The sequence below is a fragment of the Haematobia irritans genome, chromosome 4 (genome assembly GCF_050003625.1).
Source record: "Haematobia irritans isolate KBUSLIRL chromosome 4, ASM5000362v1, whole genome shotgun sequence".
NCBI lineage: Eukaryota > Metazoa > Arthropoda > Insecta > Diptera > Muscidae > Haematobia > Haematobia irritans.
Genome location: NC_134400.1, coordinates 165,531,769 through 165,546,352, shown reverse-complemented (window position 1 = coordinate 165,546,352; position 14,584 = coordinate 165,531,769). Strand labels below are relative to the sequence as shown.

Here is a 14,584-nt window from a genome sequence, read left to right as displayed (position 1 = left end):
GAATAATTTCTTCTACAATGTTTGTATTACAGAAAAGGTGCTAAGAACTAAAAAATCTCGTGGAAGTGAGAAAGATGTCGGGGAATATACAATTGGGCAGAAACAAAATTTTGAGCATTCAGGTCGAAAACCTATGTTGTTAGCACCTATATTACCTGTTTATTTTCATAATTCGTTATGATTGTAAATATATAAATAAATAAAATTTTAAGCACAATATTGTTTGGGAAAATTTTTTTTAAGCATATAATATTTTTGGGTGCAAAATGCTTCCAAACATATTATATGTTCACATAATAACATATTGTTTTTTGGAAGACAACATTATTGAATTTGGATGCAAAAATACAAAATGTTTGGAACTTAGACTACCTAAACATATATTGTTTAGACTAATATGCTTTCAAACATATTATATATTGGAAGAGATCAAACATATAAATGTTTGGGCAATACCCAAAAATGTATATGCTTGAAGCAAAATATGTTTGGGAGTATATGTTACAGAAGCGATTTTTTATGAGCGTGTAGCGACGCCATCTATGTGTCAGACCGGAGACTTATCAGCCAACCTGTTACGTTCTTTTTTTTACTATTTTCCATATTATATACCCAGCAAAACAAGCGTCGCCAAAAGTGGTGCAAAATTGACACAGAAGCGATGATTTTAACATGGGCTTGTCATAAAACGGATGTCCACAATTTCAACAGCCGTTGCACTGAATTTGCATCACTTCTTACAGTATGATGCGAATCCAGTGATTTGGATGTGAATAAAGAAATTGTATGATATTTTGACCAATAAATAATTTTTAAATTTTTTTTTTGGGTTTTTATTGCATTATAACGCTTGTCTGGAACGTTTGACATGAAATATTTTAAAAAAATCGCAATTTTTCTAGATCGCAATTTTTCGGCAATATTTAAATAATTTGCACTAGTTTATTAATTTTTAATCTGTTTGTAATCCATTTGAAACAATAAAATTTTAAAATTCCCTTTAAAAAAATGTGAAAAAAGCGATTTATAAAAAAATGACTCAAATGAACTTCCTGTGCAGTTAAAACAAAGAACATGTTTGGGAAGACATTTTTAGAAGATCTTTTAAAGTTTTGCCTTAAGAAGAACTTCCAAATTTCTTTGCTGGGTATTTTTTTTCGGAAGAATCGGTGACCTTGTACAAGCGATGGCGAAAACAAACACGACAATAGGAAAAAGGCTGACCAACATATTTCGAAATTACCTATAAAACGAATAAACGGACAAACGAAATAAGCCAAAGAAAATGTAATCTGAAAAATTTCAACCTCTTTTGTTTTGTAGGGGCCAATTTGTTTAGCAAAAAGGAAACTAAAAGAGAAATAAATAACACAATAAATATTTTTTTTTAGTTTTTTGCATTTTCTTTATTTTTATTGTTTTATTTAATTATATTTACTTTTCTTTATATTTAATTGTTTATGAAATCAGTCTGTGTACTTAATTGAAAAAATCTATGTATATATTAAAAACGAAACAAAACACTTTATTACAATTATTACAAATATAGATTATTATTATTATTTTTTTTTTTGTTTAAAGTAGACTTATGGTTTTTGTTAAATTAATTTAAATAGGTTGGTTTAAGAATCTACATAGTAATTAAAACATTGCTCTTTATTTAATTAGTTATATATGTTTCATGCTCTTTTGTTTTTTAATAATATTTTATTCATAATCATGGAGAGATTACATCAATTGTTGTTTGTTCTTCCTTATTTTGTTTTTTTTGTTTGTATAAAATATATGTATTTAAATTAATAAGAAGATGCGAAAAATGCTTATGTGTAATAATAATAATGCTGATGAGGATGACATATGATGTAAATGTAAATATGCTTAATGTTTAAATGTATGAATAATGTTTTATGTATGTTGCCATATGAATAAATTTAAGCTTATTTTCTTGTGTGTATAATGATGATAATGGTTTTTTTTTTAAAGAATATTAATTAAAAAAAACTAATAATAATAATAAATTGTTAAAGATAATAGCAGCAGTGACGTGGATTTCTTAATATTCTTTCTTTTCTCTGTTTAGGCATTTAACTAAAATACTAAAACGTAATGTAAAACGCTGAAGCCTTATTCAAAATTAATATTTTACTATTTATGTATGTTTTACCTTTGCAAAATAAGTACTAACACACACACATACACATTTATAATATTATTATACATATGATATATATATGTTTTCAATATTGTATACATATTTATATGTATGTATGTATAAATATAATTTGCTTAAACTATTATAAAAAAAGAGGTATGAATTTGTTACTAATTAAAAAAAAATGTTTATATATTTTAAAAATAAACTAGATTTGTATAAACTAAAGATAAGTATATAAAATTTAACTTAACTACAAATCTATGCATTTGTTATGGTATAGATGTATGTAATAAACAGAAACAGGATGTGGTGATTTGTAAGCTATATATGAATTTGAATTTTAATTATTGATTGTAGTAATCCTTCACTCAACAAAAAAAAAAAATGTCTGTAATAATAGCAAACAAAAAAAAAGTTAGTTGTCTCAGCAATTTTTTTTTGTCTGCTGAAAAACGAAGTCTTGTTTAAAATAGGAGCAAGCTCACTACGATTGTTTTAATTTCAAAATTCTTTACTACTTCAGCATTCGCAAACTTTTGCTGTAATTCAACTCAAAAAAAAAATGTCTGTAATAACAGCAAAAAAAGTATATTGTTTCAGCAATTTTCTGTCTGCTGAAAAAAAACGGAGTAATCCTTCACTCAACGAAAAAAAAATGTCTGCAATAATAGCAAACAAAAAAAAAGTTAGTTGTTTCAGCAATTTTCTGTCTGCTGAAAAAAATCGGAGTCTTGTTTAATAAAACAGCAAACCTGCTACGCTTGTTTTAATTTCAAAATTCTTTACTACTTCAGCATTCGCAAACTTTTGCTGTAACTCAACAAAAAAATGTCTGTAATAACAGTACAAAAAAAGTTTATTGTTTCAGCAATTTTCTGTCTGCTGAAAAAAACGGAGTAATCCTTCACTCAACGAAAAAAAAATGTCTGCAATAATAGCAAACAAAAAAAAGTTTGTTGTTTCAGCAATTTTTTTGTCTGCTGAAAAAACGAAGTCTTGTTTAAAATAGCAGCAAAGCTCACTACGATTATTTTAATTTCAAAATTCTTTACTTTTGCTGTAACTCAACTCAAACTTTTGCTGTAACTCAACTCAAAAAAAATGTCTGTAATAACAGCAAAAAAAAAGTTTATTGTTTCAGCAATTTTCTGTCTGCTGAAAAAAAAAACGGAGTCTTGTTTAATAAAACAGCTAACATGCTATGCTTCTTTCAATTAAAAAAAATCTTTACTTCAGCTTTCGAAAACTTTTGCCGTAGCTACTTTAACGGCTGAATTAAAAAAAAATATACTCTAATATTTAACTAACATTTTTTGGGATTTTTTTTTGTGAAAAGGTGTCACTAAAACTAAACGTTTTTAGTGGCAAATATAAATGTGCTTATAGAAAACATTGAATTGAAAGAAAAAGTCAGTAATAACTACAAAAATATCACTAGTTTACACTGAAAATGTACACTTGATGAGAATCGACTTTTCTTATGTGTTTATGTTTAAAATTTTTTTTTATGGAACAATTTTTGAGATTTTTTTTATAGAACAATTTTTCGCTCTTTTTTCACTAAACAAATTATATCTCGAGTTAGAAATGTGCGATTATATCGTGTTGTTGGTACTTAAATGAAAGGTATTAAGATGACGAAACAACGATATAATCGGACATTTCTATCTCGAGCGAAAAACTAAAAATAACCGCATATCTCAAAAACTATTCCATAAAGAAAAATTTAAATTTTTTAGAAATTTTGATTTTATTCGATCTTTCTTTTATCCAATAAAAAATAATTAATCAAGCTTGAGATCGTTTTTTTTCTCAAGCTTGATTAATTATTTTCTATTGGATTTAAATTTTTTCGAATTCAGCAGATAAAAATACAGAAGAAAAGTTGCCCCTCATCAAGTGAACATGAAATTTTTGTTTTTTTTTGTTTTGTAAACTAGTGTAATTAAAATTTTCAACATGTTTTTGTCTGCTGAAAAAGCTACGATAGACAAACAGTAAATTTAACTATAAAATTCCAGCAAGGGAATACCATTGATCCAGAAAATTTACAGTGGCACTTTTTCAAGCGTTGACAATACTGTGCAAATTTTTGTAATGCTCTAAAAATTTTTATATTTTTGTGCCACTTTTTTGGACAATCCTTGTATAACTTTTGGATTTTTATTGTGAATTTCATTCCAAATCTCGTAAAGATTGTCGATGTGATCAATGCCTTAACAAATAATTGAGTTTAAACTTGGAATACAAAAAAAAAAAAAATCTGATTCAATCACGAAATTAATTGATCTAATTAATTTTTTTATTGAAATGTCTTCAATCACAGAAATGATAATATCAATTACACAGACAAAAAAATGTCACGAAAATGTTTCCAATTAAAATTTTAATTGAGTTTTAAAAAATATTCAATTAAAAATTTAATTGATTCAACAAATTTTTTAATTGAAATAAAAACCAATCACAAAAATTAATAGTATCAAATAATGCTTTAATTGGATCAATTAATTTTTTAATTGATTTTCAATTAATTTTTTAATTGATTTTCAATTAATTTTTTAATTGATATTATCATTTCTTTAATTGAAGACATTTCAATTAAAAAAAATTATTTGGATCTATTAATTTCGTGATTGAATCAGAAAAAAATTGTTTGTGTGTAAAAAATTAATTGAAAGTCAATAAAAAAAATTAAGAGATACTGTTAATTTGTTGTGATTTCAATTAAAAATTTTGTTGAATCAATTCAACTTTTAATTGATTTTTTTTTTAACTCAATTAAGAATTTAATTGGTAAAAAATTTCTTGATTTTTTTTTCTGTGTGGTAGCATTTTTCCCATACATTATTTATTCTCATTTTTTTTATTACATTTATTTTTCTCATACATTATTTAGCCAAACGATTCCAGTGTGACCACCTAACAGTATGCATGGAAAATATTGTGTAGTAGAAGAAAATGGGCTACTTTCCCGAATGGCAAAAAGTAATTTGCGATGAATTATTTTTTATATTAGTTTAGATCTAATATTAAAAATCCCCCGTTTCACAATTGTATATAAAAAGTTAATATAAGTTCATTTAATTCATTTTAGTTTTTTACAAAAAAAATGCATCACTTTTTTGAAATGAGTGGCCCAGCTTTTTTTGCGAGTGAATCTTTTTGTGCCACTTTTTTAAGAAATTCTTAACGGCAACGGTGTTGTGGGAGATTAAAATGGTATTCAACTATAAATTTTAGGGAGTAAAAAAAAAAACAGTTTTGTCCTTAGTTTCAGTTATAAAACTAAATTAGGCTTTGCTTTTTCTAAAATATCCTCTATTCCAATGCAGGGAAATATTTAATTATGCTCTTATGGCCAATCCTAGAAATACTTATTTTTTTGGATTCTAAATATTTTGTATAGCCTGTTTTTAAATTTGCTTTAATTGTAGATTTTTTGAGGATCGAAATTTCAGACAAGCGAAGTTTTGCATTTGACGCTAAAAAATGTTCTTTAAAGGCAAATAAAAACAAAATAGAGACAATCGTAAAATCACTTATAATAAATTCGGATTTATTTGCTCCAAAAGAAATTAGTTAAATTGTTTAAAATTTCGTTCCAGAGGAAAGTACTTCTTCTTTGGGTGTAGAATTTTAAAGCATTGTAAGCCTAGATAATAGTCAAAATTCTAAGATTCAACAATCACAGCAGATTCGGTTTGTTACATAGACAAAATTTTCACGAAAATTTTTCCAATTGAAGTCTTAATTCAGTTTAAAAAAATATTCAATGAAAATTTTAATTGATTCAACTAATTTTTATGATTGAAACAAAAATCAATCACAAAAATTAATAGTATCATTTAATTTTTTTTTATTAGATCAATTAATTTTTTAATTAGATCAATTAATTAATTAATTTTTTAATTGATACTATCATGTCTGTTATTGAAGACATTTCAATTAAAAAAGTTAATTGGATCAATTAATTTCGTGATTGAATCAGATTTTTTTGTGTGTAATTAAGATTTCCTTTTTTTCAGCATACTTTTTTTTATTACTACAAACATATTTATTTGAGTATTAAATCTTATTTTTTTTTGTTTTTATTTATTTCTAGGAAAATTTCCTCAAATTAAAAAAAAATTATCATTGACTGGTATATGTTTAATTTGAAATTTAAAATATTTAATTTATTCCCATGAAGTAGCTTATGCTTATCATAGTTAACTCAGTTTTGTTTATAATAAAATTATTTTTAGAAAATTTAGGTGAACATTTTTGTATAGTGTAGTTTTTCGTTCGAGATTATGGTTTGTGTTTTGTTTTACATGACATTTTTTTTTTGTAAAGCATTTATGAATTTTTGAAATAGCGATTTGTGATACCAATGAATAAATTTTCTAATAGTATGGACAATTTATAATTGAATTTCGATGTCATTATGAGAAGAATTTTGTTAGACAAAGATAAAGATATTTGAGTTTGAGAAAAAAAATAAGACATTTGTTTTCACTTTGGGAGAGAAACATACATAATGTAGAAAATTTATAAAGTTGTTGTTAATTTTTTTTATGGTTTCGTAAATATTTCAATATCGTGAAAATATATTTTTTAGATTTTATTTATTAAATATTAGTAACAGAAATAAAACTAATAACTTTACTCATGTATATTGAAATACCCATAGTAGTGGTAAAACTGAAATTCAGAAAAAAATTCAAAGTGAAACCTCAGACTAACTTTTCTTAATTCTGCAAATGTTGAAAAGTTAAGCTAAGCTAATTTTTTCTTTATCAAAAATTTGTAAACATGGAAAATACATTTTTGAATGTAAAAGCATTAGGTCTCTCTCTTAATTTTATGACTCCTAAAGGCCGTTGCTACTTTCAGATTTTGAGTTATATTTAAACTTGAATTATATTTTTTTCTACTTTAAATTTAAAACAAAAATATTTACTATTACTATCCTCTCTGGGGTTTTTATATCCAAAAGAAAATTAAAAATTTTCTTCTCCCATATGAAATGAAAACAAATCATTGGCTTAAGAAATTCTAAAAGATATAAGGTTTAGTTAACACGAGTTTTTAAATTTTTCTCTTCAATTTCTTGTTTTTTTCATTTTAGTTTTTGTTTCATGGTTGAAGAAATGATGCCTAGATAACAATAAGATTAATAAGAAATATATTTGCTTTTTTTTTAATTTTGGCTTTCGGACAAAACACAACACATACCACATACATGTAGAAGAACAATTTACTATAATAGACAGATATATATATGAGAGGAGTGCCACAAAAACAGCCTATTCTTTGAGTTTATAAGTAAAAAATGTCTAAATATTTTTCTTTGATACAAAAGGACTATTATAGAATAAAGCAGCTACTATAATAAGCTAAAAACGAAAAAAGTAGTAAAAATGCATAAGAAAAATTAAAGAAAAAAAAATATTTTTATAGTTGACAAAAATCTAAATAAAATATTTTTGTTTTTTAATATTAATTAAAAGAAAGCTACCAAATTTAATTTAAATTTTTAAGGGGAGAGTGTTTCGGTGTGTGTTTAGCGATTTTCTGTTTTTTGTGTGTTAATTTACATTTATGTTTACATGAGTTTGTTTTCTTTGTGTATGTGTATATATAATAATTATAATAGTAATTTTAAATATAATTTAGTAAGTAGAGTAGTACATAATAATTTTGTTATGTATTGTTTGTGTGATTTTGTTTATATATATATATATATATATATATATATATATATATATATATATATATATATATATATATTCTATAATATATCTTTTGTCATAATTACAATACATTTTCTGTTTTTCTTTTATTATATAGTTTATTTTGTTTTATATTAAGAAATTGAGGTAAATTTGGCAAATTAATAATATTAAATGTAAAAAAAAATTGTAATTTTGTGTTTCTATGTTATTCTATTGTTGATACTGTGAGATTTTCTCTTATGGAATTTAATATAAAATTCCAAAACTAGATTTTTAAGTTTCAAAAAATAATCAAAAGGGAATTTACGTTTATATATCATGCAAACATTTTATGGTTTATTCATAATGATGATTTCAAAATAGACAATTTTTTTTGTAAATGTAGTTTCTTTAAAAACTATAATTATTATAAAATAATTGGCAATATTAGGAAAAAAATATAGAAACATTATTTTCGCTTTTTTTCATACCGTATATTACACTATAATACTTTAAGCCAAAAAATAAATAAACATGGTTTATAAATATAAACTCTGGCAGAGATGAATTATCATGAAAGTATATAGTAAAAATATATCTTTTGTGGGGATTGATGGATAATGAAAAAATATGATAAAAAGTTTTTGCTTTTGGACGAGCGAGAAAACTGCAAATTGATTATAATCAGCTTTTAGTAAAAAAAAAACCGTCTTAATAAAAGTTGAGAGCAATTATTATCTTCATCAAATACTCTGTTGGGAAAAATATTTATTATGAATGGGAAAAATTTAAGTACGTCACATTGAAACATTTTGAAATATTGGGTAGACCGTTTAAATTATTTTATTTTGGCCAAATAGGTTTAGAATACATGCTCTGTATAAATAAATAAATAAAATTGCAAAAAGAACAAATTGATAATATTTGGATTTTTTCTAGCAATATAAAAATCAAAATTTATTTTCACAACACATTGCACTGAAGTCAAAACAAATGATTTCCGTACACACAAAAAAATTTTTTTTCTGATTCAATCACGAAATTAATTGATCCAATTAATTTTTAATTGAAATGTCTTCAATCACAGAAATGATAGTATCAATTAAAAAATTAATTGAAGGTCAATTAAAAAGTCAATTGATCCAATTAAAAAATTAATTGATACTATTATTTTTGTGATTGATTTTTGTTTCAATTAAAACATTTGTTGAATCAATTAAATTTTTAATTGAATATTTTTTAAAACTCAATTAAAATTTTAATTGGAAAAATTTTCGTGAATTTTTTTTTGTGTGTAGTCTATCATCGTTGTTATAAAAACCCCAAACTATATTTCAATAAGCCTTAATGAGGCAGATCAATTCTATATCCTCAACGATAGAGAAGCCGACCTTTAAGTAAATCTAAAACATTGCCCATATAATCTAAAAAGGTTCCTTAAACCACAAAATTCGTTAACTCTTTATTTATTATTATTATTTTTTTTTTAATTGGAGAAGTTCAATAACCCTATAAACAGCTAAAAAAAATCTTGATTGATAATTGATTAAATTAATGCATGATTTAATCAGCAAATTAGATTTTTTTTGTTTTTGTTATTGATGTGAGCTAAAGTCGTTTAGGGAAAAATATATAGGAATTTTAATAGATACAGTAATCCCTCGATTTACGTCGTCTCGGTTTAGGTTGTTTCGATTTACGTCTTAAAATTTTTTGTTCCATCAAACTTCGATTTATGTTGCCATTTGATTTAAGTCGTCGATTTTTGTTTTGCCACTTTACCAGAAACGCCTTCCATAAGTAAAATAAGTATCAACGATGATGACATCGCGAAACATTTATTTTTTGAAATTCTTACCGAAATTACTGAATTATCTTTATTTTTGAAGTTTTTTTATTATGTTAATGCACATACAACATAAATGGACTTAGGAGTAAATATCAGCAATTTTTAATTCGGTTTACATCGTTTTGATTAACATCGTCAAATTCCTGAACCAATCACGACGTAAATCGAGGGATTACTGTACTATTTTCGATTTTGCTTTGAGAAAATACCCAAAAAAATGATTCTAAAATTTTTTGGTTAATTAATAGGACAATATAATATGATTTTATATTGCCTACTTTTAGGAGAATTTGATTAAACCGCCATTCAAACTATTTATGTAGAATTTCGTTTTGACATACACACCTTACTTTGGATGAACTTGCCTAATTTAAATTTTAATAAAGCCCAGAATCCAAAAGAGTTAAAAATCAGAAAAAGGTCGATAAAGACAATAAACTTATTGTTAATTTAAATATTTTGCAATTTTATATTGCCTACTTTTAGGAGAGTTTGATTAAACGACCATTTAAACTATTTATGTTTAATTCTGATTTTTTTTAATTTGAGAATATAGAAAAAAATATTTGTTATTTTAAATAGTTTGCAATTTTATATTGTCTACTTTTAGGAGATTTTGATTAAACCCCAAAATGTAAAATATTTATAACGAATTTCGTTTTTATATACTACCCTTGCTTTTGGACGATTTTTTCAAGGCTTTCCCTTCGAGTTTTGATGAGACTAGACAAAAATATATTTATCTACATTTACAGAATGGCGGTTTTAATTTGAAGATAAAAAATATTTAATTTAAATTTGTTTTTCATTTTATATTGCCTAGTTTTGGGAGAATTTGATTAAAACGCCTTTTAAAATATATATGTTAAATTTTCTTTTAATATACTTGTTTTGGACGAATTTTTTGGGATTTCCTTCGAGTTTTGAAAAAATATATTTATCTACAACTAAAGATTTGAAGATAAAAAATATCTGTTAATGAAATTCTTTTGCGATTTTATATTGCCTATGAATATATTGTAGGCAAAAAAAAAAATATTTTAATTACAGTTTTAATTAAAACCGCCAATCTACATCTAAAGATTGGCGGTTTTAAATTGAAGATAAGTAAAAAATTATTTGTTAATTTAAATTTATTTGTAATTTTATATTGCCTAGTTTTGGGAGAGTTTGATTAAAACACCATTTAAAATATATATGTAGAATTTCTTTTTGATATCCTCCCATTGTTTTTTGGATGACAAAAGATTTGAAGATAAAAAATATCTGTCCATTAATTTTTTTGTACGATTTTATATTGCCTATTTTTGGGAGAGTTTATTTTTGAAGAGTTTTGACAAAAATATATTGTAGACAAATAAAGTTAAAGTCCAGAAAAATCTTATGCAAAACTTTTTTAATAATAACAAAAAAGTTGATAAACTCAATAAACTTTACAAAAATATTTGTTAATTGAAACATTTTGCAATTTACTATTGCCTACTTTTGGGCGAGTTTGAATAAAACCATAATTTGAAATATTTATGTGGAATTTCGTTTTGATATTAGAGTTTTAACGAATTTTGACAAAAAAATATATTTAATAATTTAATGTTAATTTAAATTTCATGATAATTTTATATTGCCTACTTTGGGGAGAATTTGATTAAAACACAATTTAAAATATATATGTAGAAATTCTTTTTGATATTCCCCCATTGTTTTGGATGACTTTTTAGGGGTTCGAGTTTTGACGAAAATATATTTATCTACAACTAAAGAGTTGTAGAAAAAAAATATATGTTATCCAAAAATAAGTTAATAAATAGCTTGTAAACTACTTTTGGGAGAGTTTGCTTAAAGCCCCCATTTAAAATATTTATGTGGACTTTGTTATTTTGCTTAATTCTGACTTTGTTTTAATTTGAAGATATGCACAAATATTTGTTAATTAAAATATTTTGCAATTTTTTATTGCCTACTTTTGGGAGATTTTGATTAAATCTCCCTTCCATTGGATTTAATTATAGTTTTGGAATATATATGTAAGCAAAAATGAATTTTTTATTGCCTACTTTTGGCAGAGTATGATTAAATCTCCCGTTTAAAATAATTATGTAGAATTTCTTTTTGATATCCTCCCATTGTATTTAATTATAGTTTTGGAATTTTATATTAAATATGTAAGCAAAAATGAATCGATATCTATCGAAAATTATAACTAGTCTTCTTTCATGGAAAAATCAAGGGAATTTTAAGAATTTGTTTTGTTCTTTTTTTTTCTTTTTAGATTTACATATTTGTGTGTTTCAAGAATTTAGTATTTTTTTATATGTGAGACAATAAATAGAATTTGTTTCATATTCAGTTTGCAATATATGGTACATACATAGATAAGATTTGTTTTGTTAAATAGATTTAGATCATAGATTCTGATTTTGTTTTCTTTTTGTGATTCTTAATAAAGTACATGTTTACTTTTTTTTGTTTTTTTTTTGAAACATTTCTCATAATATTATGTAATGTAATTCAAATAACGCTTTGTTTTCTAGGTTGGCGTTGGTGGTGTGTCTAAATTGAAGATATTATTTTTAATACATACATATATTTATATGTTTTTAAATTTTGTTTTTTCGTTTTTGCTACTTGAATAATATTATTTTTGTTGTTTTTAATTATCATGCATGCATGCAATGTCGCCTTAAGTTCCATTCTTTTTATTATTTTTTTTTTCGGAATAATTACGTAATACTATATCTGAGGATAGGATTGAGGGGGGGGGGGGGGGGGGGGGAAGGAGACGTCAGTTTAAGTTTTAATATAGCTTCATTGTGGGATTAAAGTTTTGAACGTAGCTCCATTGTTATTTATTTTAATCTTAAACGCTGATGAAGGGAGGGGTGGGGGGTGTGGGGGAAAAAGGACTCAGACTAGTTTGTTTGTTTATTGTTTTTATTGTATGGTTGTCCATATTTGTTATTTACTCATAATGATGGTTTTTCTGCTTTCTCTTTGTCTTCTTATCCAGTCAGTTTTTGGGGGATTTTCTTGGTGATTTTTTGTTAAGTTTAGTTTCTTTTTTGTTTTTCTTTTGTTGTATTTTATATTAAAAATATCGGTGGTGGAATGATTACTCTTTGTTGTTGTTGTTGTTGTTTTAATCTTTAACACATCCTGATTCAAGAGTTATCTGTTCTGTATTCTCTTGTGTACGAAGTGTTGTTGTGGCTTCAGTTATTTTCATTACAAAATTTCTTTTTCCTCTTTCTTTAATTTTTTCCACGAAAAATTGCATTCGATTTATTTTTCTTTGTTTTTTTTTTTTTGTTTTTACATATCGTCATTGCATTACTGTTAAATGCTTTTAAAGTCCTTTGAACAATACAATGTGGCTAGCGAGAAATATAGGACAGTTCCTATTTGTTTTTGTCTTATGGTTAAAATGGCTCTTGAGGAGGGGATTTTCTTCTAGTTGTTCTTCTTCTTTTTCTTTGCAGAAAATCTTGGAAGTTTCTTATGTTTCGTTTTAAAAGTTGTAATGGTAGTTGTTAAGAGTTTTATTAATTAGTTGTTATTGTTGTAATATCTCTTGGCTATTTTATTTAGAATTTCAAATTTTAGGCAGCTATGGCCTCATTTTGCCGTCATTCCCATTGATGTGGTGATGGTGGCAATTCGGAAGGATGCGCCACCGTTGAACTGCAAAAGAGAAAAATAATTATTCCAAAGGTTTTTTGTAATGTTTTATTTAGTGAATTATAGATGTGATATATAAACAATAATTGAGTTATACAAACAAAAGGCACAAACAACAACTTAAATATTATTATAGCAACTTTAGATATTTTCAAAAATGTTTATCATAGAAATATCTACACGAAAAAATATATATATTTCCGTGATGTTGTAGTTTCAAAATTTTAGAATCCGCAAATTCACAAAATATTAAGAACACATTTCTTTAAAATAATGACATTTTAATTAAAATAAGATTATATTTTTTCTTAAATTTAGGATACATATTTTAGAAATTTGCGTCCCTTTTTTTAGACTCAAAGACATACTAATTAACGTAAATTTTCCTTAGAACAAAGAAAAACATTTTTGATTTAAAGAAATTGTCCTTAAATTAACTGAAATATTGAACCTTTAGATTTAGCATGTGGAATTTATAAAATATTAAGGACACATTTCTTTAAAATAATGGTAATTTAATTAAAATAAAGATTACAATCTCAGCTTTAAAAACTTTTTTTTCTTAAATTTAGAACTCAACTTTTCGAAATTTGCGTCCCAGCTTTAAAGTCATATGTCTTTGAATTAATGTAAATTTGGCCTTAAGAAAATAAACACATTTTTTATTTAAAGAAATTGTCCTTAACCCTCTAATGCCCCAATTTTTTTGCCAGCTGATTAAATATTCAATGTTAACGATACAAAAGCAAGAAAACGAAACAAGAAAAATTTATGCGGTAAAATTCAGTATATGCTGCAAAGCCTCTTGAACATATTTTACTAAGATTTCTTTTTATTTTACCCATTTTTGTTGTCTTAAGGTGTGTTTTACTAAAAGTTTACTGATTTTTCGAAGCCCGCCTAAAGGCGGGATTGGGTTAAATTAACTGAAATATTGAATATTTAGATTTAAACGCCTCAATTATAAGCTAAGTCTTATTTTGAGGATTCAGCATTTTTGGTTTAAAATTTTTTTTGTAATTATTTGTATTTTGTACTTTGAAGTATTCGTTATGATTTGGATTTTTAAACTGTCATTTGTTTGTACGTCAATAGCTTTATTAATATACCGCGAAAAATGGGAATGCAAATTCCATAAATGAGATCTATATCCTAATTTTAATTTTAATTGATCCTAGATTTAAAGTTAGATAGGTCACTTCAAATTTC

The 14,584-nt window shown here is 24.8% G+C and overlaps 1 protein-coding gene across 6 annotated transcripts in view; it reads right to left on the bottom strand.

Annotated features, from left to right (window-relative positions):
* Window positions 1-9,669: 9,669 nt before the first annotated feature.
* Window positions 9,670-14,584, bottom strand: part of nmo (serine/threonine-protein kinase nemo) — a 371,265-nt gene continuing 366,350 nt past the window's right edge. For all 6 annotated transcript variants that reach the window (XR_012721345.1, XM_075304007.1, XM_075304008.1 and 3 more), the window contains one exon: window positions 9,670-13,378. Coding sequence is in view for 5 of the 6 variants with exons in the window: in XM_075304007.1 (XP_075160122.1) it covers window positions 13,324-13,378 (55 nt within the window). In the remaining variant the exon portion in view is untranslated. The remainder of the gene's footprint in view (window positions 13,379-14,584) is intronic.